Here is a 19,161-nt window from a genome sequence, read left to right on the forward strand (position 1 = left end):
TTGATCCTGAGGTGTATAATAATATCTCTGGTTAGGATATACAAGGGTTCAGAGATTGACCTCCCAATAACAGCAATCACCTCCCTTTGTGCTAGGTATGACTTAACCACCAGACTATGATTTTAACTGTTTGATTCACATTGACTCCAGTTTTGAAATTCCACAGTATTATTTCAAAGACAATCATTGGAGCTATCTCTGATATCCTGGTCAATACGTATCAGTCAAGTAACATTAAAAAAAAATCATTTCAACAGTTCTGTTAATTGGAGTTGGCTGTTAGCATATTTACTGATACGTTCCCTGTATTGTAAAAATACTTCACTAACTTAAAGTTCTTCACTGATTCAGGGAGAAAAATTTATTCCTAAACTTTTTGTATTTTTTGATTTGAAACGTTTTGCTCGAGCTATATGCCTGACAAATAATATATGTTGCCTCGAATAAGACTAATACTGTGAAAGATGTGAAATTTAATTGCAAATTCTACAACATTTAAGCAAAAGTGTTTTGTAATATACATTTACAAATGTTAAAAATAAAGTATATTTTAGAGGAAAAGTGTAAAGAGCTTTGCAATATGTTGTGGTGCTGCAAGGTGTTATATAAATGCAAGGCTTTCCTTTCATTTTTATTATTCCTTTGTTGTCATAAGGCTAAATTTCTAGAACTGATAATGTTGTGAGTACATGGTCGTAAAGACAACCAGAGGACAAAAAAAAACAGTTCTTCAGTGTAAATCTTAAAGGGCAAACTTTGGCAGAATATTCAACAATAATGAGGATTGATGCAAAATTTTCCAGTTGACCCTGATCCTGTCCTCATGTCATATAAATGGACTTTGTAACAGGGTCAGTGACTATTAAAATTTGTGGCAAATCTGGAAGATAAAGCTAGTCTCATTAATAGCGATAATGACAATTATCATCAATTGTTGTAAAAACCCATTTGATCCACAAATATACTTCAGAGATGTAAATCTGCCATCCTTAATCTAGTTTGGCCTACATATCACTCCAGGCCATGGCAATGCAATTAACTCTTAACTGCCCTCTGAAATGGCATGCCATTTACTTCAAGGGCAATTATACATGAGATACAAGTAAGCATTGTTCCCATGTAAGAATAAAAAGAGAAAATATAAAAAATGGGAATTCTGGCTAAGATTCTTCCTTTCTGTCCTAGGGCACCTAGGCCAATTGTGGTTTCTCTACTGATGATACAGTTCAACAGAGATGAGTTGTCTGTACAGCTTAAGTGCATAAAAGACATTTTAAACATTTAATAGAATTTGATCTAATTATTTTCACTTAAAATGAATTAAAGGAAAATACCCAATTTCATTGGAAATTTTTATTTAATAAGACACGAAAATTGCAGACAAAAAAAGCATAAAATATGATTAAAATAAATATTTCCTTGAACTAAAACTTCAATTTGTTTATTTTTTTCTAAATTAAACTGAAAGCTTCACGACAATTCTGATTTATATATTATCTTTAATGGTATTTCCACACATCACATACCTAACCAGATTATCCAGAAGCCGACAACTATTAAGCTCCATTGCATTCTATATATCATTCATTACAAATGATAAACTTGTTTTACTTTTTTCCAGGGCAATGTTTTACAGTAGTAAAAATGCAGTAATAGTAAAAGTGCAAATTTTATCCAGAATACTATCTGGACATTTGCATAGGAATAGTTCTGATCCCAGTCACATTTTTTGGTGCCTCTGTGATTTCTTTCAATTTTTCAGTCTGTGCTTCAAACATCAAACCAGTTATCAATTTAATTTTCAGTAATGACTGTTTCAAGAGGAGCGCAATATTTAAATTGCTGAAGTTTTCAAGTTTTGTTTCTAACACTGCACAACATTTTGTTTTGACATTTTATTGCCTGTAGTGCAAAAGAAGTAAATAAATAAAAAGGGAAATCTCTCTCTCAGCTACTTAGAAAATCTATTTTTCTTCATCATGTAAAAGTTATAACAAAACTATTTAGGAGTGAAAAAAGTTGATGCTTCTTTCATAGTTGTAACAAGATTAATTTAAAACCAGATTGTTAAAACTGCTGAGGCTATTCTGCTTTAAGAGTTGATTTTAAAACACGTTAAATTCATCTGAAAACCTGGATACAAATTGAAAAGAAAGAAGCCAATCACAGGAATTAAGAAAATTGTGAACTGTGAAATGATTGTCCACCTGAATATCATGGTACAATAAAGCATGATCACAATAGCCTCAAACATCCTTGAATTGAATTGCCATCATTACGTACGATGTGGTGGTGCCGGTGTTGGACTGGGTGGACAAAGTTAAAAATCACAACCCCAGATTAGAGTCCAACAGGTTTATTTGGAAGTACTAGCTTTCAGAGCACTGTTCATTCATCAGGTAACATGTGGGGCAGGATCATAAGACACAGAATTTATAGCAAAAGATCACAGTGTCATGCAATTAAAATAATATTTTGTTTTAATTGCATGACACTGATCTTTTCGCTATAAATTCTGTATTTTATGATCCTAATGAAGGAGCAGCACTCTGAAAGCTAGTACTTCCAAATAAATCTGTTGGACTTTAATCTGGGGTTGTGTGATTTTTAACTTTGTCCATTACTTATGTTTGCTCCTTGAAATCCCACTATCATCAAAACCTCAGAACTCAGCAAGTTTGCTACTTATTCATCTGAATACACTACGGTCCAGAAGCATTTCCTATATTCCAGATTATGGACACTGAAAAAGCAATAATTAACTTTCCCTATTGTTTTCCTTGACATTTGTTGAAGTATTTGTTTTTAAACTTATTTGCCAAACTGTTCTTGAGTTACAAACATTATTCCAGCATAAATTCACATTAAATAGCTGCTTGATGAAATCATTATTACTGCAAGATAGCTGTTTTGAACAAAGTCCTATCTGTATGCTACTCACATACTCATCTGTATGAAACTCCAATTCATAAATAGTTCTTCTAAGTAAAACATTAATCTGAAGGCATCTTCAAGCGACCACCTGAGAATGCCAATAAATAAGTTGCATTAACAAAATTAAACTAAGAACATAAAAAAATGGAAGAGTGTGCCATTCAGCCCTTTGAGCTGAACCTACAATTCAAGGAGATCATAGCTGATCTTCAACTTCAAGACTTTTTTTGTGCTAGTCTTGTTATTCTCTTGTTTTGTGCTATTCCCTTGATGTTTATGATGTGCACAAATCAAGCAATCTCAGTCTTGAAACAGATTCAATGACTGAGCCTCCACAACCCTCTGGGGAGAAAATTCCAAAGATTCACGGTCACAAGTGAAGAAACACCTTCTCAACTCAGTCCAAAATTGTTTGACTTTTATTCTAAGACCTTGTCCCCAGTTCCAGATCTTCATCTTTATCCTGTCCTCCACACTCAGCCTGGGGAAATGTTCTTCCTTCAGCCAACCTGTTTATCCCTTTAAGAATTTTGTATTTTTGAATGAGATCACCTCGCATTCTTCTCAACATCAAGTAATGTAGCCCAGATTATAAGAGTCAAGTATCAATTAAAAGAAACAAGGTTCCATTAAAAAAAAACGTCAAAATTGGAAACAAAGCAAAAAAAACTATAATTTTCAGAATAATTAGATTTTGAATCTAGTTTTTAAAATACAGATTTGAAAATTTGTTTCTGCATTGACACCTTGATAGTTTTTTTGTTAAAGATGGTACACCTCCTTTATATTCAAAACTGTGTGTGTTGGAGAGACTTGGCTTTTAAAGGGACAGACCACCTTGCAACTCTGATACAAATTCTAAAAATGCTTGTGCTGATCACTCACTTCCTGAGTGGAAGAATATAACAAATGAACATTAATGTGGATGCAATATCATCATTTTTGGTCATCTTTCAATATTTGTGCTGCAGGTTTCTGAAACTTCAATGTGACACACTGCAACAATGCTGATTTCACATCTGGGATTTCATGAATGCAGTCCCTGTTCATCAATGATAGAAAAGGATAAATTAACTGAGTAGTTGACAGAGAAGAAGATCAACTGATTGGAGACAAAAGAAATATTGACAGTGAGTGGAGTTGACACGGAAAGAAAGGCAAGTAGAATAAGATCCAGAAGGGAAAAAGGTCAGAAGGAAATCAGTAAAAGAATTAAATAGAACAAATCAAAAAGGTGACATTTTAAATTCAGCATGCATCATTTTTCAGCATATGAATTTTTGCATTGGCCCTTAAAGCTAATGAATGACTAGCAGTGTAAGTGTGTCAACCTACAAACATTCTTGGCCGTGACAACCCTGAACACACCTGTCGCTGAGTCACTGCTGCAAATGTCAGATTGGTCTTCCTGGGAGTCAGCCCAAGGAAAGCGATGGCCCCGGACGGTGTCTCTGGCTGAGTACTCAGAGCCTGTGTAGGCTAACTAGCGGAAGTATTCACCGACAGCTTCAATCTCTCCCTCCTACAAGCCAAAGTCCACACCTGCTTCAAAAGGACCGCCATCATCCACATACCTAAGAAAGCATATGCAATGTGCCTTAATGACTACTGCCTAGCAGCTCTGACCTCAATAATCCTGCGGTGTTTCAAGTGGCTGGTCATGGTCCACAGCAACTCCAGTCTCAAAGCCTGTCTTGATACCCTACAATTTGCCTACTAATGTAAGAGGTCCACAGTGGATGCCATATCCATAGCCCTGTACACATCACTGGAACATCTGGACAACAAGGACACCTATGTCAGACTCCTACTCATCGACTACAGCTCCGCCTTCCACACCTTTATCCCCTGCAGGCTGATCTCAAAACTCTGAGACCTAGGTCTCGGCTCCGTCCACTGCAACTGAATCTTCAGCTTCCTGACCCACAGACTGCAATCAGTGAAGAAACATAACTGCACCTCCTCCACAATAATACTCATTACTGGAGCTCCCCAAAGGCGCGTCTTCAGCCCCTACTGTACTGCCTGTACACCCACAGCTATGTTGCCAAAATCCAAACGAACACCATCTCCAAGGTTGCTGATGCCATCACCATTGCAGGATGGATATTTAACAATGACAAGTCAAAAATACAGAAGGGAGATAGAGGGTGTAGTGACATGGTGGAATGAGAACAACCTCTCTCTCAACATCAGCAAAACTAAAGAACTGACTTCCGGAAGAAAGGAGGAGAATATGCCTCTACCTCAAAAATGGTACTGAGTCTGAGAGGGTAGTGAGCGTCAAGTTCCTCAGAGCGACAGTGACTGACAACCTGTCCTGGACTTCCCACATAGATGCAACAGTCAAGAAGTCACAACAATGCCTCTTCTTTTTCAGGCAGCTCAGGAAATTTGGCATGACCGTAAGGACCCTCACCAACCTCCGGATATGCACCATTGAAAGCATACTGCCTGGGTGCATAACAGCAACTGCTCTGCGCAGGGCCGTAAGAAATGAGAAATTTGTGGGCAAAGCCCAGACCATCGCAGAAGGCAACCTTCCATCCATGCACTCCATTGACATGGCTCGCTACCCCAGATAGGCTGCCAACTTCATCAAAGACCCATTGCACCCCGGTAATGATCTCCTATGACCTCTTCTGTCAGGCAGAAGATGTAGAAGCTTGAACACACACACACACACACACACACACACACACACACACACCAGCAGGTTCAGGAACAGCTTCTTCCTGGCTGTTATTAGACTGATGAAGGAGTTTCTAACCTCAAATAACTCTGATCTTGCTAACACTGATCTCGCCTTGGGCACTCCCTTGTGCAATATAACCTGTGTGCCTCTGTCTAAATCTTTTTGGTCTGTACGTCCTTGGTTACTATGATCTGCCTGTACTGCTCGTAAACAAAGCTTTTCACTGTACTTTGGTACAAGTGACAATATACCAATCAATCAACCGTTCAGGATGAGTGGAACTATCAATGGGTGCACATCACATTGGCTTCAATTTTCCGAAATGTTACTTCTGAGAGAAATGTAACTATTTTGCATTTGAATGAGTGATGTTCTTCTGAATGCTGAAGCAGGTTTGAGCAATAAAAATTATTGCCCTCCAACACCAATAGAAATGATGATGAAATGACTGGCAAAACATAAACCTGGCAAAACAAACAAAAATACTTCAAAACCTCTCATAACAACTATGTAGCTATTTGAATAAGATTCTACAGGTGCATTAAGAATCATGTCATCAGCATAAAGTAAATCACTAACAAGTTCTCTATTGAATTAATTACCAGTTCTAAGTGGCTACATTGAGAACAGCTCAAGACAATAATTGTGAAATTTCATACATTATTAAGTTTAAACAGAACCATCAGATAGGAATAATTAATAGTCATGGCAAGTCTAAAGGCAGATTCTTGCAAATTACCCAGTAATTTGTAGAGAATCAGAAGTAGTGGCACATCTCTGTTACTCGAGAAATGCCTGATCATTTTACAAATTAACAACAAAGAGCATTATTAATTAGTGACTCCTATGACACAAAGTTCAACAAATTTCTCGTAGAATTGCAATGAAAATTCAGTGTAATGCAAGTTTTACTTGGTTTATGTATGACATGTATGTAATTGAAAGTGACTGTTCCAAACAATAGTTTTCCACTGCCTGGGAGTAGGGTTGAGCAACAACAAAACACTGAAAGAAATTAGGAAACTTATGGTAGATGCAGAGGAAAATACTATTCTCTAAGAATTTTCCTTAGAGTTAATTAAAGAATAGAGATGGTTCATTCTATCCTGTACCTCACAGTGTACACAGTAAACAACACTGTCTGGTAGATCATCTCAGCTGCATTTGGCAGATGTTTTGTTTTAGTAATCAGAATTCAAAATCTTCTTTGACATTTCAATGAAATACTTACGCAAATTGTGATTCGCTAGAGCAAAAATAGTACAACATGATTAAGTTAGATTAGATTCCCTACAGTGTGGAAACAAGCCCTTCGACCCAACAAGTCCACACCGACCCTTCAAAGAGTAACTCACTCAGACCCATTTTCCCTCTGACTAATGCACCTAACACTATGGGCAATTTAGCATGGCTAATTCACCTAACCTGCACATCTTTGGATTGTGGGAGGAAACCAGAGCACCCGGAGGAAACGCATGCAGACACGGGGAGAATGTGCAAACTTTACACAGTCGCCCGAGGTTGGAATCAAACCTGCTGTGAGGCAGCAGTGCTAACCACTGTGCCACCCCATTTTCAACTTATTGTTTTTAAAATCATGGTTCTTGCAGCAATGTCACGCATAACATTATATCTGAAAGTATAGTTGAATGTAGATTCCACAATTTAGCAGATTATACAACATGAAAATATCATGAAGAATGCTTTCATTTCTTGATTTTCTTATTGCAGAAACATAGAGGCTACTACTTTAGTCATTGGAACCAACTGGCCAGATTTGAAATGGTATTATAGTTTGCCTTGGCACTTTTGACTGCCTGACATACTTTGCAGTAGGGCTCCTCCCAAAAAATTGCCAGATGCACGCTATATAACCTTTTCCAATCGAAATACTTCTGATAGCAACTTTCATTTTTATCCAAAAATAACAAATACTCAGCCAGCTTTTTAGGATTCGAGAAATCATTTACATGGATAAAAGAATCGGGTGGAATATACTGTTCATAATTGGCTCTGCTAGGCCCTAGAACTATCGGCACAGTACCAGACATTAGGGCATTTCTCCAGAGCTTTTCAGTTATGTAGTCCACGTGCTGCGAATTTTCGAAAGCCAGATAAAATTTATAACGTGATACAGTCTGAACAACGTTGTTATTCTGTAGATCACTGTGATATTTTCCATAAACATCGATGTGAACATATTGACTGAGTTGGTGGTAATATTTAACCCGGTAATGCTCCTCATTCCAGTTGCTGATGACCCAAACTACCAATTTATTTTTGGCGGGTAGTACTACCCTCCTTCCGGCTCTCGTTTTGGGATAGAGGTATCCATACGGAATAAAGATGTCAGAGTCCCGTTTGTATGACATAGTCCAATTAAAGACGCCATTAAGTTTTTCTAGACCTGAGGAGTGAGTGGGAGACTCGAAATTCATCCAAACCCACCTCTGGAAAGACGGTCTCCGCTCTGCAGGGAGCTGGCTTCCATTTCCTGTTAAATCTCGGTGATGGATGATCACAGCCTGCGAAACGGGGTAGAGTTGCCGATTTGTTGTTAACCGACAGCCGCTGATCTTGAACAGAGTATTACAGTCCCGGATATTGGTTTTCTTACCGAATGGATACCACCAGATGAGCACAGTCACGGTCGGAGGAGTTTTACTGACTCCGATTCTTTTCTGTAAAGGATGTGGAAGAATGATCTGAGGAATGTCTTGCACAGATTTGTAAAAGCTTAGCAGGATGGCCACGGAAAGAGCCAAAGACAGCCGCTGGCACAAGCGTCTGCGCATAATTAATGCGCATCGAGTCACTCTTGTGAGCAACATTAAAAAATCGCCACTGCTCCAGAGGTTCGATTATAAACCTTGCTAAAATCAGATGTATCCGAGAGGCGTGGTTTACTTGCTATTAAGCTCGAAAGCAGTGCTTTCTCTACTACAGCTGTTGCAATGAGCTCTGTTCGACCAGCTCTGCTACCGCGCCCATGACCATCACTTTTACTGTGCAATTTTTCGAGCAGGATACTTACGTGGCACAAGTTGAAGTGTGGGTGGGAGGAGGCCTATCGCAAGTAACCAAGTTAAAAATTATACAACACCAGATTGTAGTTCAACAGGTTTAAACTGAAAGTACATGGGCAGCACGGTGGCACAGTGCCACAGGCACTGCCTTACAGCGCCAGGGAACCGGGTTCAATTCCCGCATCAGGCAACTGTCTGTGTGGAGTTTGCACATTCTCCTCGTGTCTGCGTGGGAGGAAACCGGTTGTAATTCCTTTAATATAATTGTTCTCATACGCTTAGTGGGGCATTCAATGATTGCGATAACTAAGTATTGCATGTGAAGTGAAAGCACAACCAATTTAAAAGCTGCTTCAGAACTCAACGTAAAAAGTTGATAGCCTTCACAAAATGTCCAGAAAATTTCGAAACTTTACATCCACTAAACACGTGTGTATAATTAATCATTAAATTACTTTAGCGAACTATCATTTCATATTGGGACAGAAATTATGCACCTGTTTGCAACCTTTCAGAGTTTCCCTTTTATTCTAGATAAATGTAATTCTTTTCTGGAAGAACCAACTCTTCAATACTTTCTTTTTTACAAAAAGCACACCAAATAAAAGCATGCCCAATTAAAGCTTTCAGTTTTTTTTAATTCATTCGCACGATTTGGACATCTTGTTAGTCCAACAATTATTGACCATCCCCAATTACTGTTCCCTGGAGGAGCTGATGAGCTGTCTTCCTGAACCGCTGCAATCCTCATGGTGTACGCACTCACACAGTGCTGTGAGGGTACCCCAGGATTTTCACCCAGTGACAATGAGGGTATAGCAACATGGTTCCGAGTTAGGATGGTATAGAATTTGGAGGGGACTTTGCAGCTGTGGTGTTTCCATATGTTTGCTGCCCTTGTCCTTATGGCTTGTATAAGTCATAGATTTGGGCAGTGTTGCAGGAGACGTGTTATATTGTTGCAATATATGTTGTAGATTGTACACAGTGCTACCACTCTGGTGGCAGAGGAAGTGAATGTTGAAGGTGCTGAAAGTTTCAGTGAAATAAACCAAAGTCCCACACCAGACACCAGCAAATCAGCATTGTTCACTCAATGCTAGCAATTCCAATTTGAACCACTATTATCCAGCTAATGCTCTTTTATTTTAATCTCCCACTGCAGGTAGGTCCTATTTAGAGGGATCATTTGCAGAGATTATAACTTAGTTGTTACTTGAATTTAGAAGTGAGTGAAATAACTTGACAGAGGCTGGTATTCCGAATCAAGTCACCGTTTATTTACACATGAACAATCCTTTCCTTTGGTATTGCCTCATTCAGAGTATTTCTGATCCTTGCCCTTTTTATATCAGCTAGGGCTCCCTGAATGGACCGGATTAATTGACTCAATTAGGGAACTTATATTCTATGAGTTGGCCGACCTTGTTACGATCACTACAGTATTTGTAATTGCAAAAGTTTACATAGGGTGATAAGGCACATAGTAAAGGATTGCTTTAAACTGACTTCAGACTTCTGCAAAATCAGCTGCTCTCAGTCGTGGGTTCACTAGGCATGCCCTTGAAAAATAAATGACCTGGAAAATGAACTGTAGTCATACAAAGCAGAATCAAAAAGTGTTGTGCTGGAAAAGCACAGCTGGTCAGGCAGCATCCGAGGAGCAGGAGAGTTGATATTTCTCTGCTCCTCGGATGCTGCCTGACCGGCTGTGCTTTTCCAGCACCATAATTTTTGACTGTGATCTCCAACATCTGTAGTCCTCACTTTCTCCTCATACAAAGCAGAACAAACTACTGGCTTTCAGCAGAGAACTAGGTGTTCTGCAAGCAATTTTCATATCTGAACCTTAGCAAGCAACTACATACAAGAAATCCATGTTTCAGTAACAACGTGCTCACTCAAAATTGTCATCTTTTGTAGCTACAACTGTAAACACCAAGCAGGGCAAGGATTACATGTCATGTGGCTGTGAAGGTGACTGTAGCGATAAATTGGTTCCTGCTTTCTTTCAGGCTGGAGGTAAAGAAATTTGCAGCATCTTGCAGTTTTCTGTCCACTGTTGCATTAGAGAGGTCACTAGGAATATCAAGCATGCAGATCCACTGGGATAAACAGACCAGTCCTTGGCAAAGCGTGTGATATGCTTTGAGGTGTCACGTTATTTTTTCATACTTGGTAGTGTGGATGAGCAGAGGGATCTTGGTGAACATGTACACAGATCTTTGAAAGTTGTCACCCAGGTAAATAGTGTGGTGAAGAAGGCATATGGCGTACTGGCTTTTATTGGTCGAGGAATTGAGTTCCGGAGTACTGAGGTCATGTTGCAGTAGTATAAGACTCTGGTGTGGCCGCATCTGGAGTATTGTGTGCAGTTTTGGTCGCCATACTATAGGAAGGATGTGGAGGCACTGGAACGGGTGCAGAGGAGGTTTACCAGGATGTTGCCTGGTATGGTAGAAAGATGGTATGAGGAAAGGCTGAGGCACTTGGGGTTGTTTTCATTGGAGAAAAGAAGGTTTAGGGGTGACTTGATAGAGGTGTACAAGATGATTAGGGGTTTAGATAGGGTCGACAGTGAGAATCTTTTTCCACGTATGGAGTCAGCTATTACAAAGGGGCATAGCTTTAAATTAAGAGGGGGTAGGTATAGGACAGATGTTAGGGGTAGGTTCTTTACTCAGCGAGTCGTGAGTTCATGGAATGCCCTGCCAGTAGCAGTGGTGGACTCTCCCTCATTATGGGCATTTGAGCGGGCATTGGATAGTCATATGGAGGATAGTGGGCTAGTGTAGGTTAGGTGGGCTTGGATTGGCGCAACATCGAGGGCCGAAGGGCCTGTACTGCGCTGTATTCTTCTATGTTCTATAACACTGGAATCAAAATGGTTTCCACTCCGTTGGTGTCAAGCTGGTTTCTGATCACAAACAGCAAATCATGCAGGATATTGTCCAGTAACCTGGTAGTAGTTGATAATTATATTTCTTTTCTCACCCAGCCCACATCCTTTTCCCTTCCTTCCACAGCAATCTCTAGGAAATTGATGAGGCTGCACTTGGCGTGTTGTGTTCAGTTTTGGTCACCTTGTTATAGGAAGGATGGCATTAAACTGGAAAGTGTGCAGTCTAAATTTACAAGGATGTTGCCAAGACTCAAGGTACTGAGTCATAGGGAGAGGTTGGACAAGCTAGGACCTTTTTCTTTAGCATGTAAGAAACTGAGGGGAGATCTTATAGAAGTGTATAAGATCATGAGAGGCATGGATAGAGTGATTGCACTCAGTCTTTTTTCCCAGGATTGAAGAAGTGAGAGCTACAGGACATCAGTATAAAGTAAGAGGGGAAAGAATAAATGAGAACCTGAGGGACAACGTTTTTATACAGAGTGGGTATGCATATGGAATGAGCTGCCAGCAGAAATTATTGAGGCTGGTAATTTAACAATATTTAAAAGGTATTTGGACAGATACATGGATCAGAGAGGCTTAGAAGGATTTGGGCCAAGTGCATGGAAATGGGGTTAGCATAGACACATATTTTGGTTGGCGTGGTCTAGTTTGGGATAAAGGACCTGTCTCGTGCTGTAGAACTCTATGACTCTGGTCATAATGCTTTCATTCTGTGGGATTTACAGAACTCCAACTCCAGTTGAACACCACAGCAAATTAAACCTTGGCCATTGGGCAATAAAGATTTTCTGCTGATGATGTAGCTGATGACTGCAGTCTGAACACATGTAGTTGTAGGCACATTATATTCTTGCCACACAAAGTGAAATTGAATAGATCGTTGGTTTGCTAAAAGGGTATGCTCTGAAGGAACCTTGTGATGCTTGACATAATGATACTTAAGACTCGTCATGCTCTGCCTCACTACTTTGCCATCATGAGAGATAAACCTTGCTAAAAATTCAGCAAGCAGTTGAGAAGCAGGACATTGAGAAGCACTTTTGACTCACTCTTCTTTCTTCTGTCTTTGTTGAGGTTCCTTCACAAATCCAACACATAATCATTCAGCTCCATTTGATTTCATACTTAAGCCCAGCAATATTCAGTAATTTAATGAACTACTTACTTTCCAATGGGACTAATATGTAAATTTCACTTAAACTAAAATCATGAAATAAAGAAACTTTAATACTTTACTTTTAATGCTTTTTTCTTTGCACAAAATAATTTTGTGAAAGTTAAAATACCCTATATTTGGTATTTTAAACTCAGGTATGTTCATGCACTTAAAATATTTTTGTCATGAAAGTGTCACCTGCAAGTAGCATACATCATGATTCCAATGACTGATTATAATTAGAATGTTGCATCTGGTCTCTGTGATAGTGTTGATGGGTGGGGATTTGTACAATTTGATAATATATAAGTGAAACCCAGAAGTCAACTAATCACAAGAGAATCTGCGATCTTAAATTCATTGTACAAATTAATTTTGACATTGATACTCCAAGCTGTACAGGTGTGATATGAACCCGCCTCAGGCGACTGACTGTGTGGAGTTTGCACGTTCTCCCAGTGTCTGCGTGGGTTTCCTCCGGGTGCTCCGGTTTCCTCCCACAATCCAAAGATGTGCAGGTCAGGTGAATTGGCCATCCTAAATTGCCCGTAGTGTTAGGTAAGGGGTGAATGTAGGGGTATGGGTGCTTCGGCGGGTCGGTGTGGACTTGTTGGGCTGAAGGGCCTGTTTCCACCCTGTAATGTAATCTAATCTAAAAAATTGATTTCAGCTACATTTAATGTGACACTGCGCATATGGAGATGCTCAGGATGGACTGTACATATAAATAATGACAGCACCAGACTTAATGATGGCTTGCTGGAATTATTGTTGAGTAAAGCCAAGAGGAATAGGGCCATTCTTTTCAGCAATAGAAGGAAAAGTGCTCCTGCTGTCAACAAGAGGTTGTAAGTGAACTTAGTTGAAGAATTGAGCAGCAGGGACATTGAATCCATCACCTGAGCACAATGTAGACAGTAGCTGAATTATAAAACAAGGTTAGGAAAAGTGAACTGAACTAGATTCAACTATATCCTGTGCTATAAGCCCATTTTTCACCCTGCTACATTCACTTTTCCCTGCTAGCAATTCCATTACATCATCTGTAGCGCCCACTAAACTCTCAGCGGCATCAGTCTACACTTTTTATGCACTTCATCATCTTTCCCATCATCCATCCATCACTCACTCCAGTAACTATACAATATAACACAGTACATTTATTGGAATATCTCACCAGGCACGGGCTGGCACAAAAACTAACCTCTCTAATGGAAAGGATGATCCTCTGGAGAAAAGTTGCATATCTGCAACCTGCTCAGTTTGCAATAAAGAGAGTGAAGGCGCACAGACAGCTGGAGGCAGAATTAGAAATATCTGTGATTTGAAGCTTTATAAAGAACTAAAATATAAAAACTGAATGTGGTGAATGAAAGGACATTCCCACTTACAGGAAGTGTTACAGGACATTCCTGAGTCTGACTCCTCAAAAGAATACATTTCTTCCGAGGGTGAACCATCATAGAACCAACTTCCATGATCCAGCATTAATACTCACAAAATGGGTGTCCATTTTAGATCATCAATCAGCTTTCAGACCATGATTAACACACAACAAATGTGCACAGTCAATATTGAATCCATGATAACAAATGCACTCCTGTCCAAATGCTGCTAAGCTGGACATGAATATAAAATTCCTGATGAAGGACTTTTGCCCAAAACATCAATTTTCCTGCTCCTCGGATGCTGCCTAACCTGTTGTGCTTTTCCAGCATCACACTCTCGACATAATGTTAAAATCCAGAGAATATTGCTGTGAAGGAGAATGCAGCCCTAATATTTTTTTTAAATAGCAGAAGGTAATGTAAGGAAATGATTGCAAAAAATTCTTAGAAATAGGATTTATCCACGTTTGGAAAGATATGGACTTATTAGTGATAGGCAACACAGCTTTGTGCAGGAAGATCGTGTCTCACAAACTTAATTGAGTTTTTGAGAAAGTGACAAAGATGACTGATGAGAGAAGGACCATAAATGTTGACTATGTGAACTTTAACAAGGCCTTTGACAAGGTCTCTATGGCAGGGGTAAAGTCACGTCAGATCTGCGGTGAGCTGGTAAGATGGATATAGAACTGACTTAGTCATAGAAGACTCACAGTAGAGGTGGAAAAGTATTTTTCAGATTGGACATCTGTGACAAGTGTCATTCCTCAGGGATCAACGCTGGGACCCCTGTCCTTTGTTATATATAAAAATGATATGGAGGAGAATGTAGGTATTCTGATTAGTAAGTTTGCAAAGATTGGGGGGAGCTGTGGAGAGTGGGAAGGGTTGCCAGAGAAACAGCAGGATGTAGATAGGCTGGTGAGTTGGGCAATAAAATAGCAGATGGAGTTTATTCCGGACAAATACAAGGTGTTGCGTTTCGTGAGATCTAATGCAGAAGGGAAGTAAACAGTTAATGACAGGAAGGATAGGAAGGGAGGCAAGAGAGGAGGGGGAGTGGCATTTTTGATAAGGGATAGCATAACAGCTGTGCTGAGGGAGGATATTCCTGGAAATACATCCAGGGACGTTATTTGGGTGGAACTGAGAAATAAGAAAGGGATGATCACCTTATTGAGATTGTATTATAGACCACCCTAATAGTCAGAGGGAAATTGAGAAACAAACTTGTAAGGAGATCTCAGCTATCTGTAAGAATAATAGGGTGGTTATGGTAGGGGATTTTAACTTTCCAAACATAGACTGGGACTGCCATAGTGTTAAGGGCATGGATAGGGTAAATAGGCAAAGTCTTTTCCCTGGGGTTGGGGAACTAGAGGGCATAGGTTTATAGTGAGAGGGGAATAATAAAAAAAGAGACCTACGGGGCAACTTTTTCACACAGAGAGTGGTACATGTATGGAATGAGCTGCCAGAGGAAGTGGTGGAGGCTGGTACAATTGCAACGTTTAAGAGGCATTGGATGTGTATATGAATAGGAGAGGTTTGGAGGGCTATGGGCCGGGTGCTGGCAGGTGGGACTAGATTGGGTTGGGATATCGGGTCGGCATGAACAAGTTGGACTGAAGGGTCTGTTTCCATGCTTTACATCTCTATGACTCTATTAAGTGTATAAGTCCTGCTCTAATTTGCCTTTACAAAATGAAACATGTAATATTTATTTAAATTAAACTCCATCTGCCACTCCTCAGTCTATTTGCCCATCTGATCAAGATCCATCTAGACTGCATTCGTACAATTCTTTTTGGAACTGAGACATGTAGGTCATTTCTAAATGGCAATCTGATCTTTACAAATCTATCACAGAACTGGCTGACACCCATCTAGCCCTATTTTGACATCCAAATCCAAAAGATACATATAATTCACCTTTCAACACAAAGACAAAATGAAAAGATATCCTGAAGAGGCTTTTCATTTTTTTCATCAAACAGTAAATAGTAACATTATTTCTATTGCACATCAATAGCAATATTGTATTAAATATACACTGGTTCTCATAACTACCGTATTCTATGCAGGTTTGTTTCGTTCACAGCATTTGACTTCATTCATATTTGTTCTTGAAAATGAATACACTACAATTTTGTTCTTGCTGGCAATTGAATGGTTAGAGCTCCAAAGAAACACCCTCCAACTTTTATCATGGTTTTTTTAGTTTCTCCAAACAAAGAAGACCGGGTGGTCTCTATAAAAACCAATCTCTTTTATTAGATATATAAGTTGCAAACGTTTGTAGAGTTAACACAGATCCATGGTTTCTTCCTTCACTTTTTAATATTTCTTTTGATGGCCATTCAGTTTCTGTGTAAAATAGCAAACTGTCCATTTGATCTCTATCTTATCATGTTCTAATAGGGTACCACAGTGGCTTAGTGGTTAGCATTGCTGCCTCAAAGTGCCACAGACCTGGATTTGATTCCATGCTTGGTCGATGGTCTGTGTGGAGTTTACACGTTCTCCCACATCTGCATAGGTTTCCTCTGAGTGCTTTGATTTCCTCCGACAGTCCAAAGATGTGCAGGTTAGTTGGATTGGCTATGTTAAAGTACCTATAGTTTTCAGGGATGAACAGGCTGGGGTGGGAGGGGAGCGGTTAGCCACAGGAAATTCAGGATTATTGCGCAAGGGGGGGGGTGAGTCTAGGGAGGGATGCTCTTCAGAGAGTTGGTGTGGACTCAATGGGCTAAAAGGCATGTTTCTGCAATGTAGGGATTGTATGAAAATAGCAGCCTCCAACATTGCTGGGGCTAATAGCCATTTTGAATGGCTTCTCACAATTCAGTGCTGCTGAAACCAATGGAGTTGCCATAAAGGCTTTCAAATTGTCAAAGGCACTCTGACATATGTCTGGCCATTTAAACTTTTCACCTTTCTCTGATAAAATCCATGGCAGCCTTATTTTTACTTCCCCACAAGCCACCTGACTCTGGCTGACAACGTGGCCCAAGTAAGTCACTTGTGCTCTGGCAAATTCACTTTAAGTCAGACAAAATGACCAATTTTGCTCTTTGTAATAGCTTAAATAGTTCATTCAAATAGTATAGCTGTTATTCACAAGTTTGGTTGAACACAGCTTTAGACAACACAGTTACACCATATTTCTACAACATTGTTGGTTAGTCACTGTAAATTTACTGAAGCGTTTCTCATTCCAAATGGCAAGACTTTATATTAATAAACTCCACCCAATTGTGAAAAAGCTCATGTTACTTTAGATCTATCAGTCATTGCAACTTGCAATTATCCTTTTAATAAGTCACTTTGGCGACAAATCATGTATCCGATTCTTTCAACGCAGTCCTCAGGTCATGGTCTTGGACAGAAATCTGCTTTTGTTACCACACTGACGTTGTGCTAATGCACAATCTTTGTGACTTCAATAGGTTTTGGCACAACCATGATAGATGAACTCCAGCAATTACGATGTGGTTTGATAATATAATTTTCCATCATGGACTTAATCTCTTCCCTCACCCAAGCTAATGTCTCTGTGTTGAATCTATAATGATGTTATGTTATGAATAGTGCATTCCCTATATAACATTGTGGGAAATAGAACCCACTCACTTCAATAATTTCAGTCTGAGACAAGAGCTGAAGCAACAGTATTGTTTATTATACACTTGCAAGCGTGGTGCCTAAAATAGACACGCAGAGTTTAGTGAGTACATATCTTATATAGGATTCATTTCTCCTTCCCTCCTCCCACTACTCTAAATCTGGCACCCATTACTCTTGTTTATCTCTTGCCTTATCTGGTCTTGTGCATAACAAAGTACAAGTTTTACTTGGCCATTTCACCACATCCTGCTGTGGTCCATTGTTAGGTATATCCTCCTTCACTACCATCTGTTTCCCTTACTTGTAACATTTCCTCCCATTCTTCATCCATGTTGAGTCTTATAACTTTTTAATTGTGGTTTGTTTTTGTTTTTGCAGAAGTGGGAAACAGATGCTTATAACTACTGTTAGTACAAGCATATCTGGCTTAACCTACACCCTCACAGCACCTTATCTATTTGTCTGTTACATCTACCATTGTATGCAGGGACATTTCATTCTTCTATGCACATTTTAGCTAATACAAAAACAATTATATATTTTCTTCACATAGTTTTCAATCTTGTTGACTCAGCTCTTGGTTGAAACAATTATACAGTGGTGTGAGTTCATTTACCTTGCATTAGTAATTATGATTGCAGAAGTAACACTACTTTACCTATATCCCACAACATCATGTATATATAAAGTGTACTTTCCTAGCTATTCACACAAATGAGTACATGAGATTGCAGTCACTTTTGTACATAACTTCGATATTTTTTTGGAAGATATCGTAACAATCCATTTAACTTTTGAAGAAACTTTGTATCATCCAAGCTGATCACTGGACAATCAAAGAACAAAGAAAATTACAGCACAGGAACAGGCTTTTCGGCTCTCCAAGCCTGTGCCAATTTAAATCCTCTATCCAAACCTGCCACCTATTTTCTAAGGATCTGTATCCCTTTGCTCCCTGCCCATTCATGTGTCTGTCTAGATACATCTTAAATGATGCTATCGTTCCTACCTCTATCACCTCTCCGGCAACACGTTCCAGGCCCCACCACCCTCTGTGTAAAAAACTTCACAATCATATCTCCCCTAAACCTTTCCCCTTTCACTTTGAACTCATGGCCCCTAGTAATTAAATTCCACACTCTGGGAAAAAGCTTCTTGCTATCCACCCTGTCTATACCTCTTATGATTTTGTAGACGTCAATCATGTCCCCCCTCAAACTCTGCCTTTCTATTGAAAATAATTCTAATCTATTCAACCTCTTTTCGTAGCTAGTGCCCTCCATACCAGGCAACATCCTGGTGAACTTCCTCTGCACCCTCTCCAAAGCATCCACATCCTTTTGGTAATGTGGAATACTGTACGCAGTATTCCAAATGTGGCCGAACCAAAGTCCCATACAACTGTAACATGACCTGCCAATTCTTGT

At 39.4% G+C, this 19,161-nt stretch overlaps 1 protein-coding gene across 1 annotated transcript; it reads right to left on the reverse strand.

Moving 5' to 3' along the window:
- Positions 1-1,338: 1,338 nt before the first annotated feature.
- LOC122551134 (alpha-(1,3)-fucosyltransferase 4-like) lies at positions 1,339-10,255 on the reverse strand. The gene has a single exon (XM_087988019.1). The coding sequence runs from the start codon at positions 8,458-8,460 to the stop codon at positions 7,384-7,386; it is 1,077 nt and encodes a 358-aa protein (XP_087844145.1). The 5' UTR covers positions 8,461-10,255; the 3' UTR covers positions 1,339-7,383.
- Between the last annotated feature and the right edge of the window lie 8,906 nt (positions 10,256-19,161).

The sequence above is a fragment of the Chiloscyllium plagiosum genome, unplaced genomic scaffold (genome assembly GCF_037043375.1).
Source record: "Chiloscyllium plagiosum isolate Xiang-an unplaced genomic scaffold, Cpla_swu_hap1 HiC_scaffold_6, whole genome shotgun sequence".
NCBI lineage: Eukaryota > Metazoa > Chordata > Chondrichthyes > Orectolobiformes > Hemiscylliidae > Chiloscyllium > Chiloscyllium plagiosum.

What these genes read in the sequence shown, in the direction of transcription:
- LOC122551134 (XM_087988019.1), bottom strand. Translation starts at nt 8,460, where the DNA reads ATGTTGCTCACAAGAGTGACTCGATGCGCATTAATTATGCGCAGACGC.